At 58.0% G+C, this 23,079-nt stretch overlaps 1 protein-coding gene across 1 annotated transcript in view; it reads left to right on the top strand.

Moving 5' to 3' along the window:
• LOC140427856 (suppressor of tumorigenicity 14 protein homolog) overlaps window positions 1-23,079 on the top strand; it is a 318,812-nt gene that overhangs the window by 178,966 nt on the left and 116,767 nt on the right. Inside the window, exon 11 of the mRNA XM_072513648.1 lies at window positions 16,732-16,865. Within this exon, the coding sequence (XP_072369749.1) occupies window positions 16,732-16,865 (134 nt within the window). The remainder of the gene's footprint in view (window positions 1-16,731; window positions 16,866-23,079) is intronic.

Here is a 23,079-nt window from a genome sequence, read left to right as displayed (position 1 = left end):
TTTGATGCAATCAACCCAACTGCAGTGCATTTTACTGCTTTGTTGCCAGAACCAGGAAGCTGGCTCAAATGTAGAAGATTTCATGCAAAAGCAGTTCAAATTTGACTACCTTATAACATGTAAAAAAGACTGTCCATGGAAATAGACAAAGTGAAAGATTTTAAGGGAGATTTGGATAGGTATTTAAGGAATGAGCCGCTCTTTCTTTTCTGTATTAGTTTCTGGCTATATGAACTGTAGAATCTGATCCAATATTGTATTTTCCTATGGTCTAATCGATAATTAGAACCGTAGGATACCTACAGTGAAAAGGAGGCCATTCAGTCTATCAAGTCTGCACCGACCCTTTGAAAGTGGGACTTCCAGTCCCTCAGTTGTGGTGAAATGCCCAACAGCAGCCAATTACTTGATTCCATTGGGCCTCCCCCAAGGAACTGATGGGGTTCCTGCCAATTTCCCAATCGGGGGGGCGAGACCCCCGTCAGCCCAATAATTTATTCTGGCCATAATATTTCCAGTCCTTGTCGATAGGTAGATAATGTGTTTAATGAGAAATAATCATAACAATATAATCATAATTCTTACATGGGCCAGTCAAAAGGGCACGTGTATTCACGCACCTTCGGGTTACGGACCAGGTTAGACTGAGGAAAGGCTGGGTCAGTCAGGTCTTTCACTCGGGACTAGATTCAAAGACTAGAAAGGGTCACGATCCTGATCAATAAGCGGGTGGTGTTTGAGGTGGGTAGAATAGTCTCAGACGTGGGAGGCCGGTACATTATGGTCAGTGGGAAACTGGAGGGGGTGCAGGTGGTATTAGTAAATGTGTATGCACCAAATTGGGATGATGTGGAGTTTATAAAGAGGATGCTGGGGAAGATACTGGACCTGGACTCACACAGTTATGGACCTTGGCTTGGACCGGTCAAGCTCAAAAACAGCAATGGCAAAGGAACTAAGGGTTCATGGAGCTGATGGGGGAGGTGGATCCATGGAGATTTGGGCAGCCGAGGGTGAAGGAGTTCTCCTTCTACTCACACATGCAGAAAGTGTATTCCTGGATTGATTTCTTTATTTTGAGCATGGCCTTACTGGCTGGGGTGGTGGACACGGGATACTCGGCGATTACAATCTCAGACCATGCTCCGCACTGGGTTGACCTGCAGGTTAATAAAGACAGTAACCAGCGCCCGCACTGGAGGTTGGATGTGGGACTTTTGGCGGATGAAGGGGTGTGCGAGCGGCTGAGGAAATGTATTCCGAGCTACCTGCAGGTCAATGACACGGGGGAAATTTCAGCAGCGGTGGTGTGGGAAGCACTGAAGGCGGTGGTCAGGGGGGAGCTGATCTTGATCCGGGCCCATAGGGAGAAGGTGGACAGGGCGGAGATGGACCGACTGGTAAAGGAGATACTACAGATCGATAGGAGGTATGCGGAGACCCTAGAGGCAGGGCTTTTAAGGGAACGGCGGAGGTTACAGGCAGAGTTTAGCTTGCTGACCACAGGCAGGGCAGTGGAGCAGTTGAGAAAGGCGAGGGGGGTGATCTATGAGAATGGAGAGAAGGCCAGCAGAATGCTTGCACAGCAGCTTAGGACGTGGGAGGCAGCCAGGGAGATAGGGAAAATAAAGGACAGAGATGGGAACCTGGTTGGTGATTCAGTAGGGGTGAATAAGGCATTTAGGGATTTCTACAGTAGGCTGTATGGGTCAGAACCGGTCCTCCTGAGATTCCTATTTGTATTTCAGTGTCTCCCCATCTTTATTCCGCGGTCCTTTTTTAAGCGGGTCAACAGAGCTTCGTCTGGGCGGGCAAGACCCCGTGAGTAAGGAAGGTAATGCTTGAGCGGAGTCGGGGAGAGTATGGGCTGGCGCTCCCAAATTTTAGTAACTATTACTGGGCGGCGAATATAGCCTTGATCAGGAAGTGAATGGTGGGGGAGGGGTCGGCATGGGTGCGTATGGAGGTGGCTTCAACTAAGGGCACCAGTTTGGGGGCGTAGGTAACTGCGCCTCTGCCGTTCCCGCCGGCACGGTACTCCACCAGCCCCATGGTGGTGGCGGCCCTGAGAGTTTGGGGCCAGTGGAGGCGGCATGTGGGAGCAGTGGGAGCATCGGTCTGGGCCCCAATCGGTGATAAGCACTGGTTTGCCCGGGGAGTATGGATGGGGGGTTCTGGATATGGCGGAGAGCAGTGATTGAGAGGATGGCGGATATATTTATAGAGGGGAGCATTCAGAGTATGAGGGCGCTGGAGGAGAAGTTTGGGTTGGCGAGGGGAAACAAATTCAGGTATCTGCAGGTGCGGGACTTCCTTCGTAAACAGGCGTCAACCTTCCCACTCCTACCGCGAAGGGTGATTCAGGACAGGGTAGTTTCCAGAGGGTAGGTAGGAGAAGGGAACGTCTCAGACATTTATATGGAGCTTATGGGGTTGAAGGAGACGCAGACCGAGAAGCTGAAGCGCAAGTGGGAGGAGGAGCTGGGAGGTGAGATAGAGGATGGTCTATGGGCAGACGCATTGAGTAGAGTCAACGTGTCTGCAACATGTGCCAGGCTCAGCCTGATACAATTTAAGGTTGTTCACCGGGCTCACATGACAGTGGCCCGGATGAGCAGATTCTTTGGGGTGGAGGACAGGTGCGCAAAATGTGCGGGAGGACCGGCCATGTCCAAATGTTTTGGACATGTCCAAAGCTTAGAGGATTTTGGCAGGGTTTGCGGACATCATGTCCATGGTGTTAAAAACAAGGGTGGCGCTGAGTCCAGAGTTGGTGATTTTCGGGGTGTCGGAAGATCCCGGAATCCAGGAGGAGAAAGAGGCAGATGTCTTGGCCTTTGCTTCCCTAGTAGCCCGGAGACGGATATTATTAGCTTGGTGGGACTCAAAGCCCCCGAAGTCGGAGACCTGGCTATCGGACATGGCTAGCTTTCTCTGTTTGGAGAAAATCAAGTTCGCCTTGAGAGGGTCACTGTTAGGTTCACCCGCAGGTGGCAACCGTTCGTCGACTTCTTTGCGGGAAATTAATCGTCAGCAGGTGGGGGTAGGGGGTTGTGGGGGGGGGGGGGGGAGTAGTTTAGCTTAGAGTAGGGGGTCAATAAGGACCTGTACGAGAGGTAAATGGCTTTTGCACTATGTTTATGGTTTCATGCATATTGTTTCTTTTGTTGTTGTCACTATACCATAAATACCTCGATAAAATGTTGATTAAAAAATATATATATATAATCATAATTCACGGCTTCGATATGAACAATTATTAAAATAGATTTGGATTTAGATTTATTGCCACGTGTACCGAGGTACAGTGAAAAGTATCGTTCTGTATACAGTCCAGGAAGGTCGTTCCATACATGAAAAACAGAGGACATGCAATAAATACACAATATAAATACGTAGACATAGACATCGGGTGAAACATACAGAGTACAGTGCTACAACAGCAGAGAAGATGCTTAGAGAGATCAGTTCAGTGCATTGTGAGCTGTATTCATGATGTGTGTGAAAGACATGGGGCAAAATTCTCCGTTATCGGTGCAAAGTCCGCCGATCGGCGAAAAAAACTGCGCAAATCCGACTTGCGTCACGTCGGAAAAATGGGTCAAAAGTCTCCGGCCCGAAATGGGCTAGCAGCGACGTGACGGGATCCGCGCTTGCGCACGTGGTTCACGCCGTGCGGCGTGTATGACGAGGGGGGCAGCCACAGGCCCCCGTCACATCCGAGCCAGGACACCGCTACCCAGGACACCACTACCCAGGACACCACTACCCAGGACACCCCTACCCGGGACAGCACTGCCCAGGACACCCCTACCCAGCACTACCCAGGAAGACGAAATACCGGACAGTGACTCAGAGTGGATGGGTGGAGACGAACCCCCACCCCAAAGTGCCATGGACTCAGAGTGGGACGAAGAGCACGACACAACGCCACTGCTGTCACCAACACCCTCCACCATCGCAGAAACACTCATCTCGGTTGGGCACTTTAGTGATGAGGCGTCTGGTACACTCACTGGTGCGCACAACACCCCCCCCGGTACAGCAGGTGGAGGTAGGAGCAGCAGAGGGGCCAGGTGGTCGGAGGGCAGCCCAGCCCAAGCGAACATCTGCCGCCCAGATGGATCCCGGGTTCCTGGAGTTTCAACACCCACACATAGATCCGATGCAACCACCGACCCGGAGACAGGGTAAGGGGCGAAATTCTCCGTTATCGGCGCAAAGTCCGCCGATCGGCGCAAATCTGACTTGCGTCACGCCGGAAAAATGGTTCAAACGTCTCCGGCCCGAAATGGGCTAGCAGCGACGTGACGGGATCAGCGCTTGCGCACGTGGTTCGCGCCGTGCAGCGTCATACACGCCACACGGCGTGACGGCTCATAAGGCCGCGCTGCTCCCCCCCACCCGACCGGAACACCCGACTGGATGGCTGGCCGTCGCTCAGCCCCGCGGTTCCAGTCACGGGATGTGGAGGCGCTCCTGGACGCAGTGGAGCAGAGGAGGGACGCCCTGTATCCCGGGCACGGCCGCAGAGTTGCCACACGCCACAGCCGGCGTCTGTGGAGGGAGGTGGCAGAGGCCGTCACCGCTGCGGCCCTGACACCACGGACAGGCACCCAGTGCCACAAGAAGGTGAATGACCTCGTCTGAGCAGGCAGGGTGAGCCTCCCCCATATCCCCCCTCCCCCATATCCCCCCTCCCCCCTATCCCCCCTCCCCCATATCCCCCATATCCCCCTTCCCCATATCCCCCCTCCCCATATCCCCCCCTCCCCCAATATCCCCCCTCCCCCATATCCCCCCTCCCCCATTTCCCCCATATCCCCCCCTCCCCCATATCCCCCCTCCCCCATATCCCCCCTGCCCCATATCTCCCCTCCCCCATATCCCCAAGTGAATCCAGACCTAACCTTAACCTCTGCAATGCACGCGCAACCGATGGCGTGCATTCATATACCTGCCTAACACTGTTACCTTTTACCCCTACCACCACCCCCACTCACACCCCCCGCCACAGGAGAAGCGCTCACACAACAATAGGGAGCATGTGAGGACTGGAGGAGGCCCCGCTGATGAGAGGCCACTGACCGAACACGAGGAAAGGGCCCTGGAACTGGCTGGCGGACCTGACGACCGGGAGGTTGCTGATGTAGAGGTCGGGGGCGTACTAGCAAGTGAGCCACCGACAGCCCGTCCCCATATCCCCTATCCCCCATATCCCCCCTCCCCCATATCACCTGATCACTGCCTGCGTGTCTAACCATGCATGCTTCATTGTGTATCGCAGGAGCAAACGTCGAGGCACCCATCCCCGCAGATGCAGAACGCCTGCAGGATGCCCCTTGGAGGCCACGGGAGACGGAGAGACCCGGACCCTCCGGCATACGACGCCCGCAGGATGCCCCTCGCACACCACGGGAGACGGAGAGACCTGGAGCAACAGGGAGACGACACCCCCGTCACGTGCGGGAGCGACGATGCAGGCGTGTGCCACCCAGCGACGAGGGGGGCAGCCACAGGCCCCCGTCACATCCGAGCGAGGACACCACTACCCAGGACACCACTACCCAGGACACCACTACCCAGGACACCCCTACCCGGGACAGCACTACCCAGGACAGCACTACCTAGGACACCACTACCCAGGTCACCACTACCCGGGACAGCACTACCCAGGACACCCCTACCCGGGACAGCACTACCCAGGACACCACTACCTAGGACACCACTACCCAGGTCACCACTACCCGGGACAGCACTACCCAGGACACCCCTACCTGGGACAGCACTACCCAGGAAGACGAAATACCGGACAGTGATTGTGGTCTGTAGCTCAGAAAGTCGAGATTCCAATTGCAGAATGAGGAGCCAAGTCCTAGGTTTTGGAGCTTTGTTATGAGTTTGGCTGGGATTATGGTGTTGAAGGCGGAGCTGTAGTCAATAAATAGGAGTCTGATGTAGGAGTAGTTTCCTGCTCAAACCTCGGGGACCCGGACCCGTCACCTTCCGAGGGTTCACTTTCAGGAAGGCCGATCTAACTTCGGAAGCTGTGACGGTGGGTATGGGTGCGTCCAGGGCTGCTGGGGCTCTCAACAGTGGATTGATAGTTTTAGTCGGAAGAATAAGGAAGCCAACTATTTCTTGGAAATGAGTATCAAATCGGATGGAGAGGGAAAAGAATCTGCGGGTACAGATACCCTAATCAGTAAAAGTAGCAAAGCTGGTTAAAGGACCATAAAATAAAATCAAACAATGAAGCTTGGGGTTAATTTTAAGTTGGTGCAGCTGAAAAACAGATAAATTATATTCAACTTGGATATAAAAGTGGTTAGAGCATACTCTGATTACTGCGAACATTTCTGGCACCCATACTATAAAAAGGATATTGAGACATGGGCGAGGTGCGAAAGAGATTTGAAAGGATACCAGCGGGATTCTCCGCAATCAGCACGATGTCCGCCGACTGGCGGCAAAAACGGCACAAATCAATCCGGCATCGCGCCGCCCCAAAGGTGCGGAATTCTCCGCATCTTGAGGGGCCGAGCCCTCACGTTGAGGGGCTAGGCCCGCGCCGGAGTGATTTCCACCCCGCCGGCTGGCGGGAAAGGCCTTTGGCGCCCCGCCAGCTGGCACGGAAATGACTTTGCCGTGCGACGCATGCGCGGGAGCGTCAGCGGCCGCTCACGACATCCCCGCGCATGCGCAGTGAAGGGGGTCTCTTCCGCCTCCGCCATAGTGAAGACCATGGCGAAGGCGGAAGGAAAAGAGTGCCCCCACAGCACAGGCGCGCCCGCGGATCAGTGGGCCCCGATCGCGGGCCAGGCCACCATGGGGGCACTTCCCCGGGGCCAGATCGCTCTGCGCCCCCCCCCCCCCCCCCCCAGGACCCCGGACCCCGCCCGCGCCGCATTGTCCCGACGTTCGAAAGGTGGTTCAATCCACGCCGGCTGCCGTGGGTTGACAGCGGCGGGACTTCAGCCCATCGCAGACCGGAGAATCGCCGGGTGTGGGCCCGCCGACCGGCGCAGCGCGATTCCCGCCCCTGCCGAATCTCTGGTGGCGGAGAATTCGGGACACAGCGGGGGCGGGATTCACGCCAGCCCCCGGCAATTCTCCGACCCGGTGGGGGGTCGGAGAATCGCGCCCCAGTACTGAGAACTATAAACACCAGGAAAGATTGAGCAAGATGGGACACTTTTCTATAGATAATAGAAGACTGGGAAGGACCTGATAAACATCAAGTAAAATTGTGAAAAAGTTTGACAGAGTTGTTAGGGAGAAGGGGCGAAATTCTCCGTTATCGGCGCAAAGTCCGCCGATCGGCGCAAATCTGACTTGCGTCACGCCGGAAAAATGGTTCAAAAGTCTCCGGCCCGAAATGGGCTAGCAGCGACGTGACGGGATCCACGCTTGTGCACGTGGTTCACGCCGTGCAGCATCATACACGCCGCACGGCGTGACGGCTCATAAGGCCGCGCTGCTCCCCCCCCACCCGACCGGAACACCCGACCGGATGGCTGGCTGCCGCTCAGCCCCGAGGTTCCAGTCACGGGATGTGGAGGCGCTCCTGGACGCAGTGGAGCAGAGGAGGGACGCCCTGTATCCCGGGCACGGCCGCAGAGTTGCCCCACGCCACAGCCAGCGTCTGTGGAGGGAGGTGGCAGAGGCCGTCACCGCTGCGGCCCTGACACCACGGACAGGCACCCAGTGCCACAAGAAGGTGAACGACCTCGTCAGAGCAGGCAGGGTGAGCCTCCCCGTATCCCCCCCTCCCCATATCCCTCCCTCCCCCATATCCCCCCTCCCCCATATCCCCCCTCCCCCATATCCCCCCTCCCCCATATCCCCCCTCCCCCAATATCCCCCCTCCCCCATATCCCCCTCCCCCATATCCCCCCTCCCCCATATCCCCCCTCCCCCATATCCCCCCTCCCCCATATCCCCCCTCCCCCATATCCCCAAGTGAATCCAGCCCTAACCTTAACCTCTGCAATGCACGCGCAACCGACGGCGTGCATTCATATACCTGCCTAACACTGTTGCCTTTTACCCCTGCCACCACCCCCACCCACACCCCCCGCCACAGGAGAAGCGCGCACACAACAATAGGGAGCATGTGAGGACTGGAGGAGGCCCCGCTGATGAGAGGCCACTGATCGAACACGAGGAAAGGGCCCTGGAACTGGCTGGCGGACCTGACGACCGGGAGGTTGCTGATGCAGAGGTCGGGGGCATACTAGCAAGTGAGCCACCGACAGCCCGTCCCCATATCCCCCCTCCCCCATATCCCCCCTCCCCCATATCACCTGATCACTGCCTGCGTGTCTAACCATGCATGCTTCATTGTGTATCGCAGGAGCAAACGTCGAGGCACCCATCCCATTAGATACAGACCGCCTGCAGGATGCCCCTTGGAGGCCACGGGAGACGGAGAGACCCGGACCCTCCGGCATGCGACGCCCGCAGGATGCCCCTCGCACACCACGGGAGACGGAGAGACCTGGAGCAACAGGGAGATGACACCTCCGTCACGTGCGGGAGCGACGACGCAGGCGTGTGCCACCCAGCGACGATGGGGGCAGCCACAGGCCCCCGTCACATCCGAGCGAGGACACCACTACCCAGGACACCACTACCCAGGTCACCACTACCCAGGTCACCACTACCCAGGACACCCCTACCCGGGACAGCACTACCCAGGACACCCCTACCCCGGACAGCACTACCCAGGAAGACGAAATACCGGACAGTGACTCAGAGTGGATGGGTGGAGACGAACCCCCACCCCAAAGTGCCATGGACTCAGAGTGGGACGAAGAGCACGACACAACGCCACTGCTGTCACCAACACCCTCCACCATCGCAGAAACACTCACCTCGGTTGGGCACTTTAGTGATGAGGCGTCTGGTACACTCACTGGTGCGCACAACACAGCCGTCCCGGTACAGCAGGTGGAGGTAGGAGCAGCAGAGGGACCGGGCGGTCGGAGGGCAGCCCAGGCCAAGCGAACATCTGCCGCCCAGATGGATCCCGGGTTCCTGCAGTTACCACACCCACACATAGATCCGATGCAACCACCGACCCAGAGACGAGCGAAGAGGGTGATGGCCGGCTTGCGGCGGCTGCAGTCGCAGGTGGAGGAGTCCACCCGCGTCCAGGAGCTGGGAGTGGTGCCGGTCATGCATGCCACCCAGGCCGACACTGCACGGGTGGCGTCTGCGGTGGAGGCAATGGGTGCGACGGTGTCAGACATGGGGAACGGTTTGCGAGGCCTGGGGCTTTCCGTGCAGCCGGCGTCTGTGGCCCAGGACATGGCTGCCCTCTCACAGGAGGCCATGAGCCAGTGCCAGCGCCAGATGGCAGAGGCGCTCAACGCCATGGCCCAGTCTCAGCAGTCCATAGCCCAGTCTCTGCAGGCCATAGCCCAGTCTCTGCAGGCCATCGCTGAGGGCATCGGCGCCAGTGGCCATGTGCGAGCCGGCGTCGCACTGTCACAGACAGGGTTTGCCAACCCCCTGGGCTCCATGGCTGCAAACCTGCAGACCCCTGTCGATACCAGCACGGGCCTCCAGGACTGGCAGCGCCAGATGTCGGGGGGGGCGTCGGATGGCCAGTCCGTTCGCATCCCCCACCCATGTAGAGGTCTGGGGGCCATCGGGCACCCCGAGGGAGGAGGAGGTGGTGTGGTCCGTCCCGGCTCCCCCTGTAGGGGAGGTCCCGGAACACCGCGACACCTCGGACTCCCCCCCTTCCGTCCCAGGTGCATCGGGTGGGCAACGGGCAGGACAGGCTGGCAGCTCGCCATCCCAGTCGCCCGGGCCGCAGCCTGGCCCATCTAGGCCAGGACGCCCCAGGAAACAGCCGCCAAAGGGATCCAGTGTCAGAGGGCAGGAATCACAGGAGTCCACCTCCAGTTCTGCTGTACCGTCTGGGGAACCACGTAGACGTAGTCAAAGGGCCCGTAAGGCCAATCAATTAGACACTGAGTAAGTTGGCACGGGTGCAGGGCACAGATGAGTTTTAGGGGCTAGGGCACGTGCATGAACTCCTTTGGTTATTAAAGTCAATGTTACACCTACAGAAGCTGCCTTTGTGCTCTGTCCAAAGCGTGCGGGGGTGTCATGTACGTTGAGCGCAAGTGTGTGTGTGAGGGGTGGTCTTACCTCAGCCCCAGGTGAGTCTGCCCCCTTCCCCCTGGACCGCCATCAACATCCCCCCGGGCAGAGGACGGGACCGTGCGCTGCAGTGTCACAGCCGCATGCAGGGATGGTCCGGGTGGATGGTGGTACTGTGGCCATGGGTCAGACATAGTCCAACGATGTGGAGCCAGGAGCTCACCGCAGGGCGGGTTGTCATCATCCCCAATGGCCTGCAATAGACACGCGTCCACCAGCAACTGTGTGAGCCCGGCCGTTGTGCCGCAGGTGGATCGGCAATGGGGGGGTGGTGTGCATGCGGGTGGGGTGGGTGGGGTTGGGGAGGGGGGTGAGGGTGCTGGGTGGGTGGATGGGTGGGGAGTGTGGGTGGTCGGCTGTTGCCATGGTGTGCGGTCTGTGGCCATACTACCCGATTCTCACGCCCATCTAGTCAGTGAAGCGGGCGGCTATCAGTCTGTCCCGTGCCCGCTGGGCCAGCCGGTAACGGTGGACAGCCACCCGCCAGTGTCTAGCCCGTCTGCCCTGACCATTGCCCCCATCCCCCTCATCTGGGGAGGACTGCGCCTCTTTCTGCTGCTCCTCCACTCCGCCCTCCTCTGCCTACGGCTCATCGCCCCTCTGTTGGGCTATGTTGTGCAGGACGCAGCACACCACAATGATGCGGCCGACCCTATCTGACCGATACTGGAGGGCGCCCCCAGAGAGGTCCAGGCACCTGAAACGCATCTTCAGCACACCAAAGCACCTCTCTATCACACCCCTTGTCGCTACATGGGCATCATTGTAGCGATTCTCCGCCTCATTGCGTGGCCTCCGTACAGGCGTCATTAGCCACGATCGCAATGGGTAGCCCCTGTCGCCCAGCAACCAGCCCCTCAGCCGGGGATGGCGTCCCTCGTACATGCCGGGGATGGATGACCGCGACAACACGTATGAGTCGTGTACACTGCCTGGGTAACAGGCGCAGACTTGCAGGATCATCATGCGGTGGTCACAGACCACCTGTATGTTCATCGAATAGGTCCCCTTCCTATTGGTGAACACGGCCCTGTTATCTGCAGGTGGCCGCACGGCGACGTGCATCCCATCAATCGCGCCCTGGACCATGGGGAACCCGGCCACGGCAGAGAAGCCCACGGCCCGGGCATCTTGGCTGGCCCGGTCCACAGGGAAGCGGATGTAGCGGTGCGCCATGGCATATAGGGCATCTGTCACTGCCCGGATGCACCGATGCACCGATGTCTGCGATATGCCGGACAGGTCCCCACTCGGTGCCTGGAATGACCCCGTTGCATAAAAGTTCAGGGCCACCGTAACCTTGACGGACACGGGGAGAGGGTATCCCCCGCCAGTGCCACGCGGTGACAGGTGTGCCAGCAGGTGGCAGATGTGTGCCACGGTTTCCCGCCTCATCCGAAGTCTCCTCCTGCATTCCCGGTCCGTGAGGTCCTGGTATGACTGCCGGGGCCGGTACACACGGGGCGCCCTCGGGTGCCTCCGTTGCCGTGGGGCCGCGACGTCCTCCTCCCCCTCCTCGTCCTGTCGGTCAGGTGTCCCTCCAGCCTGGGCGGCTGCCGCCTGCCCCTCTGCGGCAGCCTGCGCCGCCTCTCTGGCACGCTCCTCCTCCTCCTCCTCCTCCTCCTCCTCCTCCTCATCCAGGGCAACATGGACATTAGCGGCTGCCGCCACGGCAGCCAACATCGCTGGATGATCGGAAAACATGACGGCCTGGTGGGGGGGAGGGAACGACGACATGTCATCATTGACCATATCCCCTCCTTCCCCCCAGCCAGGTGGCATGGACCGCATGGGTCCAACTGTTGGAGGCTGGCACCTGGCCAGGTGGACCAACTCACTTGCCCCCCCATCCCCCGCCCCGGCACGGACCCCCTTTCCTCCTCCCCGGCACGGACCTTAACCCCCTCCCCGGCATGGGCCCCCCCCCATCCTCCTCCCCGGCACGGACCCCCCCAACCTCCTCCCCGGCACGGACCCCAACCTCCTCCCCGGCACGGACCCCCCCCATCCCCCTCCCCGGCACAGATTCCCCCCCCATCCCCCTCCCCGGCACGGACCCCCCCGCTGGGGGGTCGGAGAATGACGCCCAAGATTTTGAAGGTGTTTTCTCTTCTGTGGGAGGCAGAACCGAAGGCCATTGACATAAGATGCTCACCAATAAATCCAAAGGGGAATTCAGGAAAAATATCTTCAGCCAAACAGTGATTACAATGAGGAACTTATACCACACGGAGTAGTTGAAGTGACTAGCATGGACACATTCACAGGAAGATAATAAGCATATAAAGGAGAAAGGGGTTAAAGAATATATCAGTGGTGTTAGATGAAGTATTTAGGGAGTAAATGTGCTGTAAATGCTACATAAAACTACGTACAGTAACCAGATGTCATTCCAAATGTCGATTGCCCTTTGAGTAAAAACAACGGGCTGGATTCTCCGATTCTGAGACTAAGTGCTGACACCGGCGGGAGAACGGTGCCGTTCTACGACCGAAAAAACGGCACAAAACGGCCACCGATCCCCCGTCTGGTGGGGGGCTAGCAGGCATGCAGCGTAGAGCACCCCAGAGAATTGCCGGGTCTGTGGCCGCACATGCGGACGGCAGCCTGCAGCGGCCACGCGGTGCAACATGGCGCCGTCCGCGCGCGGTCACGGCCTGCCAAATAGTGACTTCCTTTGGCCAGGCTCGCCACCCTCGGACCAACCCCACCAGTCCCCCCAGCCCCGACCAAAGCCCTCCCTGTCCGCGAATCGGCTACCCCCTGACTGTGGCGGCGCTGGACTCAGTCCGCAGCTGCCACGCGGAGTTCCCGAAAGTAAATGGCATGACTGACCCACGCCGTCGGGAACTTGGCCCATCGGGGGCGGAGCATCGGGCGGAGGGCCTCAAGTAACATCCTGAGGCTGTCCCCACGGCGTAGTGACGCCGTTTTGGAGGGGCGGAGCATCGCAAAAGCGCCGCCACTCCCGATTTCGGCACCAATGTGGATTCTCTGGCCGATCGGCGAACACGATTTTGGCGTCGGAGGCCGGAGAATCCCGCCCGTTCTATACATCAGTCGCAATGTGTCTTTTCATAATTATAAAATTATACCCTGGGACCGGGCTTAAAGCCCCGAAAATGCCATTGCCGAACGGGAGCCCTCCATTGTAAGGCCGCCTCCCCCCCCGCCGTTACCGGAAGTCCCTGCGTTATTAATCTTAATAGGGTACTTCTCAATCACTGTATAAAACTGAAAAGCCCAGAGGTTTAGATTTTATGCAGCCTGTTGCGGCTGGGAAACATGGCAACCAGACCTGCTTAATTGTGGGAGAGGCACCATGTCAGTCTCCAGATCCAGTAAAACCTCCCCATGATTCAGGCAGAGGCTGGCAATGTCAGCATGAAGAGCTGCCGGCCTGTGGTTGGCCAGCAGCTCTTGCTGGGTCGAATGTCTGTCACCAGGAATCTCAGCAGGGACCTCAATCGTAGGGTAGGCCTGACGGGACCCACTCTAGTGCCTGAAACGCACTTGGTTATGTTGGGCCGATCTCACAGAACTTGACAGAGGGTTCCTGCTGATTCTCTGACAAGTGGAGGAGATCCCTGTCATCCTGTCAGAATCCTAGTCCAGCCTTCTTAAGTCTTTGCCTATAACTCGGTCCACAGATGCAAGGAATCGATTGAGGGGAGGATAGCTGGGACACGGGGATGAAATCACCCATGAAATGGGTACAAGCATGTATGAACCTGATGGTTCTTCATTACATTGGGCACAGGGCCTGAATGCCTCCCTTGCATCCATAGTTGATAACCATTTTAATGTTGCACAAGCAGTGAGATTTTTGATGTCTCCATGCAACTCTAAAGCCACCCCACAAAATATTATGCGTATGCAGCTGAGAATAGGGCAGGTTTTGTGGAGATGTCTTTCAAAATAAAACTGACCAGTGAACAGCCTCTGGGGTGTGATTTAACGGAAATAAAGTGAAATGAAATGAAAGTCACTTATTGTCACAAGTAGGCTTCAAATTAAGTTACTGTGAAAAGCCCCTAGTCGCCACATTCCGCCGCCTGTTCGGGGAGGCTGGTACAGGAATTGAACCGTGCTGCTGGCCTGCCTTGGTCTCCTTTAAAAGCCAGCTATTTAGCCCAGTGTGCTAAACCAGCCCCTGGAACAGAATCCAGTGTCGAGTGCATTTAGCCGGGTGTTTCCTGGCGCCAGCAGCGCTGAGAATGACCCCGCTATCAAACAGGACTCTGCTTCATTCCAGGGCCTCCCACTGAGACCGTATTCTGTCTCATTTCCTGCACTAACAAGCTCAGCTCGCCAGATCGGGGCGCTATTTTTAAATGGCGTCCCGATCTTTTGACCTCCTCCTGCCACTGCGGCTTCCGGACTCCCCAATGACCAACAAACCTATAACGGGGTCATCGAGTGTGTGCCCCCCCCCCCCCCCCGCACCACTCCCACCCCCGAGCCCCACCTCACAATGGCAGGGCACCCCAGGCCCCAATCCCTGACATGGGCAGTGCCAAGGTGGCACCCAGGTGGTCCTGATAGTGTTCCCAGGTGGCTGTGCCAGGCTGCCTAGCTGGCATCAAAGTGCGAGGGTACCACCCTGCCCAGAGCCCGATCACCCCAGAGGCCCCATTGTGGCGGGATCCAGATTGCGACATCTCGCAAGATCCCAGTGGATCTTGTGTGGAGTAGCGAACTGGGTAACTCTCAGGAGAGGCCTCTCATGGGATTTACCGGCCACATTGCGTCCCGGGTCGGGCGCGACACGGCCGTTAGATCGTGCCCATGACCTAGGTAAGAATATTGTCCAAATATATCAGCTACATTCAAGTACTTAGGTACACCTTTGTCCGTATGTATATATTTAAGTAATAAAAATAGAATGTACTAGTTAAACTCAGGCCAGCCAGCATTTGTGGAGAGATACACACAGTTAACGTTTTGAGTCCATGCGACCTATAGAACTGAAGAGGGATAGAAATGTAACTCTATAGTTGGAGAGGTGTGTTAAGCAGGTGAGCAGAATAGAAGGTCAGGGATAGGTTGGAGCTAAGGAGAGATTGACAAAGATGTCATGTACATAAGACAAATTGGGTGTTAATGGTGGCATTAAGGACAGAAGAAGTGTGATTGGTAAGATAACCATGTTAATAGGAGAACAAGGATCAGTGCCCAGTGGAAGCAAATCTAGGTTGCTTTTATTTGTACATTTAAGTGCTGTTTATAGTCGTTCCTTTTTGATTTTGTTCTGAGCCAGATAGAAGACTGTCAGTGCTAATTGGTTCAATGCTTACCTCATAATTTTGTAACGTTTATACTCTGAATACATCCATCAGCTGTAAAGCCACCTAGAATGTTGCATCCAACTCCGTCCACTGAGATACCAATCCATATCATTGCCAACTATCCATGTTCAGACTGAACAAAATCCCTTCTTCACCCTCCATCTTCTCTGATAATATACTGAGCAACACTCTGTAACATTTGTAATTTTATGCTTCACTCACATTTTCACATATCTAACAAACCCCAAACATTTTGAATGAGAGTTCGTTGCAGCTAAAAATACTGTTTACTAAGCCAACGGAACACAGGGGGTTGGCAGGTGGGAAGTTTCCTATTTCATTTTGTGCTGCCTCCAGATTTTATCAATCATCATATCACCCTAACTGATCAGCCACGCTGCTCATCAGAATAAAATAACAATATTGCGGATGCTGGAAATATGAAATAGACACAGGAATTGAAGGAAAACCCCAACAGGTCTGGCAGCATCTGTGGAGAGAAACGCGAGAACTAATGTTTGGAGTGAATAACTTCAGAAGTTCCATGATGTTATGAGGGGCCAGGGAGAGTGTTAAGAGGGGCATATTTTGACAGTGGAGTTGTGGGAGGCAGCATAAGTTGACGTGGATAAGGCACGGGTGTAGTTGAAGTAGTGAGGTGGTGTGAGGGGTGTTTTTTCTGTTTTTTATTACGACTGGTACAATATCTCAAGGCATTGAGGTAGGCCTTCTGAACAGTCCTATATTAACCGAAAGGGGTTCCACTTCCTGAAACCCTGTGGTTGCCTCCACACTGCATTTGGGGGCAGCAGGCGTGACTCCAGTACACAGCCTGTCTGGAATGGAGATTCTGTTGTACAGGACTGTTTCTCTCGAGGCAGGTGCGCCGAGTCGGACATTCTATCGACCCTGTGCAGCTGCCTTGGGAGCAAAAATCTATGTTGTATAGATGACTAGCAATGATGGAATTGAACAATACTTTAATGTTCCTAAATCATTAAAATTTTTTCATGATTATCGACAAATCATCCGCCTCAGGTCATTTTGATTTTGTTTTATGTTTTATTCTGTGAATATGTTGAGGGGTTACATGTCAAATGATACATAAAATGTAGCAAGTCCGCACCAATATCTTCTTGATGTTATATAAAGTATCACAAGGTTTGTTATCTGTGTTAGTTATGTTATTTGTAATGATATGGAAGACATCTATTTCTAGATATGATTTGATGGTTTGAGATTGAACTGATTGCTTTTTTTTATACAGATACTGTGGTGAACACTCCAGGTCGTTGGTGGTGCCCAGTGCCTCTAATGTCCTAACAATTCAGTTTCATTCAGACTTTTATACTAGTAATCGTGGATTTCGAGGTGAATACAGCAGCTTCAATCCTGAAGATGGTGAGCACTTTCAGCTAACTCAGTAAATGGCGCAAAATGGTGTACAAAACCTCGTATTTCTTGTTTGATACCAACGTGGCTTTCTCAACACCCTTTGCTAGTTAGAAAATATTTATAAAAGTAGAGTGCAGCCCTACAGTAAGTCAGTTATTACATTCAGTCTTTTAATCATTCCATATTTAATTATTTGGCTGAAAGTAAAATCTTGAAAGATGGTAAATCATAATGTAAAAATGGGCAGGTCATGTTTATGTCTGGTCTGAGACAAAACATGCAACCACATGGCAGATATTTTCAATTGCCACGCCCATTAAAGGATGAAAATACTGCTTGAATCTCACCTTTCAGACATCCAAGCCAGAAGACAAAACAACACGACAATTTGGGCTTGTCCGGTGAAACATCCGTACCTGAATGTTTTGGCAGCTTTCATGTGTATTCAGTGCTCTCAATTCCAATTCGACATCAACAGTTCAAATTTGGAATCAATTTGAAATCAAATTTGATGGCATGCTCAAAGCTATTAAATACATTCAGACTACAAGGAAATCATTTACTTATCTGATTTATTCAGTTTTTCATTTAGTCTACAAACGTTTCCTGCAAAACAGTGAGTGCTCGAGAGCACCACCTGATCCCCATCAGTTCTTAATTCATTTTAGTCTCAGGGTCCAGGGGCGAAATTCTCCCCCAACGGCGCGATGTCCGCCGACTGGCGCCAAACACGGCGCCAATCAGACGGGCATCGCGCCATCCCAAAGGAGCGGAATGCTGCGCATCTTTGGCGGCCTAGCCCCAACATTGAGGGGCTAGGCCGACGCCGGAGGGATTTCCGCCCCGCCAGCTGGCGCGGAAATGCAGTGCATGCGCGGGAGCGTCAGCGGCCGTTGACAGTTTCCCGGCGCATGCGCGGGAGCGTCAGCGGCCGCTGTCAGTTTCCCGCGCATGCGCAGTGGGGAGAGTCTCTTCCGCCTCCGCCATGGTGGAGGCCGTGGCGGAGGCGGAAGGGAAAGAGTGCCCCCACGGCACAGGCCCGCCCGCGGATCGGTGGGCCCCAATCGCGGGCCAGGCCACCGTGGGGGCACCCCCCGGGGTCAGATCGCCCCGCGCCCCCCCCCCCCCCAGGACCCCGGAGCCCGCCCACGCCGCCTGGTCCCGCCGGTAAATACCAGGTTTCATTTACGCCGGCGGGGCAGGCAATTTCTGGGCGGGACTTCGGCCCATCCGAGCCGGAGAATCCAGCGGGGGGTCCCGCCAACCGGCGCGGCCCGATTCCCACCCCCCGCCCAATCACCGGTACCGGAGACTTCGGCGGGGGCGGGATTCACGGCGGCCTACGGCCATTCTCCGACCTGGCGGGGGGTCGGAGAATGACGCCCCAGCCAGATGTTCCACCCACCCACTTTCCAGCTCTCTGGGATTAAACTTTCCTCCACTACCCCATACATTCCCCAAGTCTCCAGGTCTAAATTCTCCATCCATTACCCCACCCCATCCCCACCACATCCCCAATGCCCAAGGACAAGGTCTAGTGTCTCCCCCACCACCCCCTTTTTCCCTCCAGCCTCCACACTCGCTCCCTCACTCCCTCCAGCCTCCATTCTCTCCTTCACTCCCTGCAACCTCCACACTCCCCCCCCCCCCTCGCTCCCTCTAGTCTCATGCAGTCTCTAGACTCTTCCCATCACTCCAGGTTCCAGATCCCCCTCCCTCCACGCTCTCCACCCCCTCCCCCCGCACTCTCCATCCCCTCCGCACTCTCCATCCCCTCCCCCCGCACTCTCCATCCCCTCCGCACTCTCCATCCCCTCCCTCCGCACTCTCCATCCCCTCCCCCCGCACTCTCCATCCCCTCCGCACTCTCCATCTCCTCCCTCCGCACTCTCCATCCCCTCCCTCCACACTCTCCACCCCCTCCCCCCGCACTCTCCATCCCCTCCGCACTCTCCACCCCCTCCCTCCGCACTCTCCATCCCTTCCCTCCGCACTCTCCATCCCCTCCCTCCGCACTCTCCATCCCCTCCGCACTCTCCATCCGCTCCCTCCGCACTCTCCATCCCTTCCCTCCGCACTCTCCATCCCCTCCCTCCGCACTCTCCATCCCCTCCGCACTCTCCATCCCCTCCCTCCGCACTCTCCATCCCCTCCCTCCGCACTCTCCATCCCCTCCCTCCGCACTCTCCATCCCCTCCGCACTCTCCATCCCCTCCCTCCGCACTCTCCATTCCCTCCCTCCGCACTCTCCATCCCCTCCCTCCGCACTCTCCATCCCCTCCCTCCGCACTCTCCATCCCCTCCCTCCGCACTCTCCATCCCCTCCGCACTCTCCATCCCCTCCCTCCGCACTCTCCATTCCCTCCTTCCGCACTCTCCATCCTCTCCCTCCGCACTCTCCATCCCCTCCCTCCGCACTCTCCATCGCCCTCCCTCCGCACTCTCCATCCCCTCCGCACTCTCCATCCCCTCGCTCCGCACTCTCCATCCCCTCCCTCCGCACTCTCCATCCCCTCCCTCCGCACTCTCCATCCCCTCCGCACTCTCCATCCCCTCCCTCCGCACTCTCCATTCCCTCCCTCCGCACTCTCCATCCTCTCCCTCCGCACTCTCCATCCCCTCCCTCCGCACTCTCCATCGCCCTCCCTCCGCACTCTCCATCCCCTCCGCACTCTCCATCCCCTCCCTCCGCACTCTCCATCCCCTCCCTCCGCACTCTTCATCCCCTCCCTCTGCACTCTCCATCCCCTGCCTCCACACTCTCCATCCCCTCCCCCCGCACTCTCGATCCCCTCCGCACTCTCCATCCCCTCCCTCCACACTCTCCATCCCTTCCCTCCGCACTCTCCATCCCGTCCGCACTCTCCATCCCCTCCCTCCACACTCTCCATCCCTTCCCTCCGCACACTCCATCCCCTCCCTCCGCACTCTCCATCCCCTCCGCACTCTCCATCCGCTCCCTCCGCACTCTCCATCCCTTCCCTCCGCACCCTCCATCCCCTCCCTCCGCACTCTCCATCCCCTCCCTCCGCACTCTCCATCCCCTCCGCACTCTCCATCCCCTCCCTCCGCACTCTCCATCCCCTCCCTCCGCACTCTCCATCCCCTCCCTCCGCACTCTCCACCCCTCTGCACTCTCCATCCACTCCCTCCGCACTCGCCATTCCCTCCCTCCGCACTCTCCATCCCCCTCCCTCCGCACTTTCCATCCCCTCCCTCCGCACTCTCCATCCCCTCCGCACTCTCCATCCCCTCCGCACTCTCCATCCCCTCCTTCCGCACTCTCCATCCCATCCCTCCGCACACACCATCCCCTCCCTCCGCACTCTCCATCCCCCTCCCTCCACACTCTCCATCCCCCTCCCTCCGCACTCTCCATCCCCTCCCTCCGCACTCTCCATCCCCTCCGCACTCTCTATCCCCTCCCTCCGCACTCTCCATCCCCTCCCTCCGCACTCTCCATCCCCTCCGCACTCTCCATCCCCGTCCCTCCGCACTCTCCATCCCCCTCCCTCCGCACTCTCCATCCCATCCCTCCGCACTCTCCATCCCCCTCCCTCCGCAATCTCCATCCCCCTCCCTCCGCACTCTCTATCCCCTCCCTCTGCACTCTCCATCCCCTCCCTCCGCACTCTCCATCCCCTCCGCACTCTCCATCCCCTCCCCTCGCACTCTCCATCCCCTCCGCACTCTCCATCCCCTCCCCCCGCACTCTCCATCCCCTCCGCACTCTCCACCCCCTCCCTCCGCACTCTCCATCCTCTCCCTCCGCACTCTCCATCCCCTCCCTCCGCACTCTCCATCACCTCCCTCCGCACTCTCCATCCACTCCCTCCGCACTCTCCATCCCCTCCCTCCGCACTCTCCATCCCCTCCCTCCACACACTCCATCCCCTCCCTCCGCACTCTCCATCCCCTCCCTCCGCACTCTCCATCCCCTGCGCACTCTCCATCCCCTCCCTCCACACTCTCCATCCCCTCCGCACTCTCCATCCCCTCCCTCCGCACTCTCCATCCCCTCCCTCCACACTCTCCATCCCCTCCCTCCACACTCTCCATCCCCCCCGCACTCTCCATCCCCTCCCTCCGCACTCTCCATCCCCTCGCTCCGCACTCTCCATCCCCACCCTCCGCACTCTCCATCCCCTCCCTCCGCACTCTCCATCCCCTTCCTCCGCACTCTCCATCCCCTCCCTCCACACTCTCCATCCTCTCCCTCCGCACTCTCCATCCACTCCCACCGCACTCTCCATCCCCTCCCTCCGCGCTCTCCATCCCCTCCCTCCGCACTCTCCATCCCCTCCCTCCGCTCTCTCCATCCCCTCCGCACACTCCATCCCCTCCCTCCGCACTCTCCATCCCCTTCCACCACACACTCCATCCCCTCCCTCCGCACTCTCCATCCCCTCGCTCCGCACTCTCCATCCCCTCCCTCCGCACTCTCCATCCCCTCCCTCCGCGCTCTCCATCCCCTCCCTCCGCACTCTCCATCCCCTCCCTCCGCGCTCTCCATCCCCTCCCTCCGCACTCTCCATCCCTACCCCCCGCACTCTCCATCCCCTCCGCACTCTCCATCCCCTCCCTCTGCACTCTCCATCCCTTCCCTCCGCACTCTCCATCCCCTCCCTCCGCACTCTCCATCACCTCCGCACTCTCCATCCGCTCCCTCTGCACTCTCCATCCCTTCCCTCCGCACTCTCCATCCCCTCCCTCCGCACTCTCCATCCCCTCCGCACTCTCCATCCCCTCCCTCCGCACTCTCCATCCCCTCCCTCCGCACTCTCCATCCCCTCCCTCCGCACTCTCCATCCCCTCCGCACTCTCCATCCCCTCACTCCGCACTCTCCATTCCCTCCCTCCGCACTCTCCATCCTCTCCCTCCGCACTCTCCATCCCCTCGCTCCGCACTCTCCATCGCCCTCCCTCCGCACTCTCCATCCCCTCCGCACTCTCCATCCCCTCCCTCCGCACTCTCCATCCCCTCCCTCCGCACTCTTCATCCCCTCCCTCTGCACGCTCCATCCCCTCCCTCCGCACTCTCCATCCCCTCCCTCCGCACTCTCAATCCCCTCCCTCCGCACTCTCCATCCCCCTCCCTCCGCACTCTCCATCCCCTCCCTCCGCACTCTCCATCCCCTCCGCACTCTCCATCCCCTCCCTCCGCACTCTCTATCCCCTCCCTCCGCACTCTCCATCCCCTCCCTCCGCACTCTCAATCCCCTCCCTCCGCACTCTCCATCCCCCTCCCTCCACACTCTCCATCCCCCTCCCTCCGCACTCTCCATCCCCTCCCTCCGCACTCTCCATCCCCTCTGCACTCTCTATCCCCTCCCTCCGCACTCTCCATCCCCTCCCTCTGCACTCTCCATCCCCTCCGCACTCTCCATCCCCGTCCCTCCGCACTCTCTATCCCCCTCCCTCTGCACTCTCCATCCCCTCCCTCCGCACTCTCCATCCCCCTCCCTCCGCAATCTCCATCCCCCTCCCTCCGCAATCTCCATCCCCCTCCCTCCGCACTCTCCATCCCCTCCCTCCGCACTCTCCATCCCCTCCCTCCGCACTCTCCATACCCTCCGCACTCTCCATCCCCTCCCCCCGCACTCTCCATCCCCTCCGCACTCTCCATCCCCTCCCCCCGCACTCTCCATCCCCTCCGCACTCTCCATCCCCTCCCTCTGCACTCTCCATCCCCTCCCTCCACACACTCCATCCCCTCCCCCCGCACTCTTGATACCCTCCGCACTCTCCATCCCCTCCCTCCACACTCTCCATCCCTTCCCTCCGCACTCTCCATCCCCTCCGCACTCTCCATCCCCTCCCTCCACATTCTCCATCCCTTCCCTCCGCACTCTCCATCCCCTCCCTCCGCATTCTCCATCCCCTCCGCACTCTCCATCCACTCCCTCCGCACTCTCCATTCCCTCCCTCCGCACTCTCCATCCCCTCCCTCCGCACTCTCCATCCCCCTCCCTCCGCACTCTCCATCCCCTCCCTCCGCACTCTCCATCCCCTCCGCACTCTCCATCCCCTCCCTCCGCACTCTCTATCCCCTCCCTCCGCACTCTCCATCCCCTCCCTCCGCACTCTCCATCCCCTCCCTCCGCACTCTCCATCCCCCTCCCTCCACACTCTCCATCCCCCTCCCTCCGCACTCTCCATCCCCTCCGCACTCTCTATCCCCTCCCTCCGCACTCTCCATCCCCTCCCTCCGAACTCTCCA

This window comes from Scyliorhinus torazame, chromosome 8 (assembly GCF_047496885.1).
Source record: "Scyliorhinus torazame isolate Kashiwa2021f chromosome 8, sScyTor2.1, whole genome shotgun sequence".
Taxonomy (NCBI): Eukaryota; Metazoa; Chordata; class Chondrichthyes; order Carcharhiniformes; family Scyliorhinidae; genus Scyliorhinus; species Scyliorhinus torazame.
The sequence above is the reverse complement of the archived record's forward strand: the minus strand, read 5'-3'. Positions and strand labels throughout refer to the sequence as shown.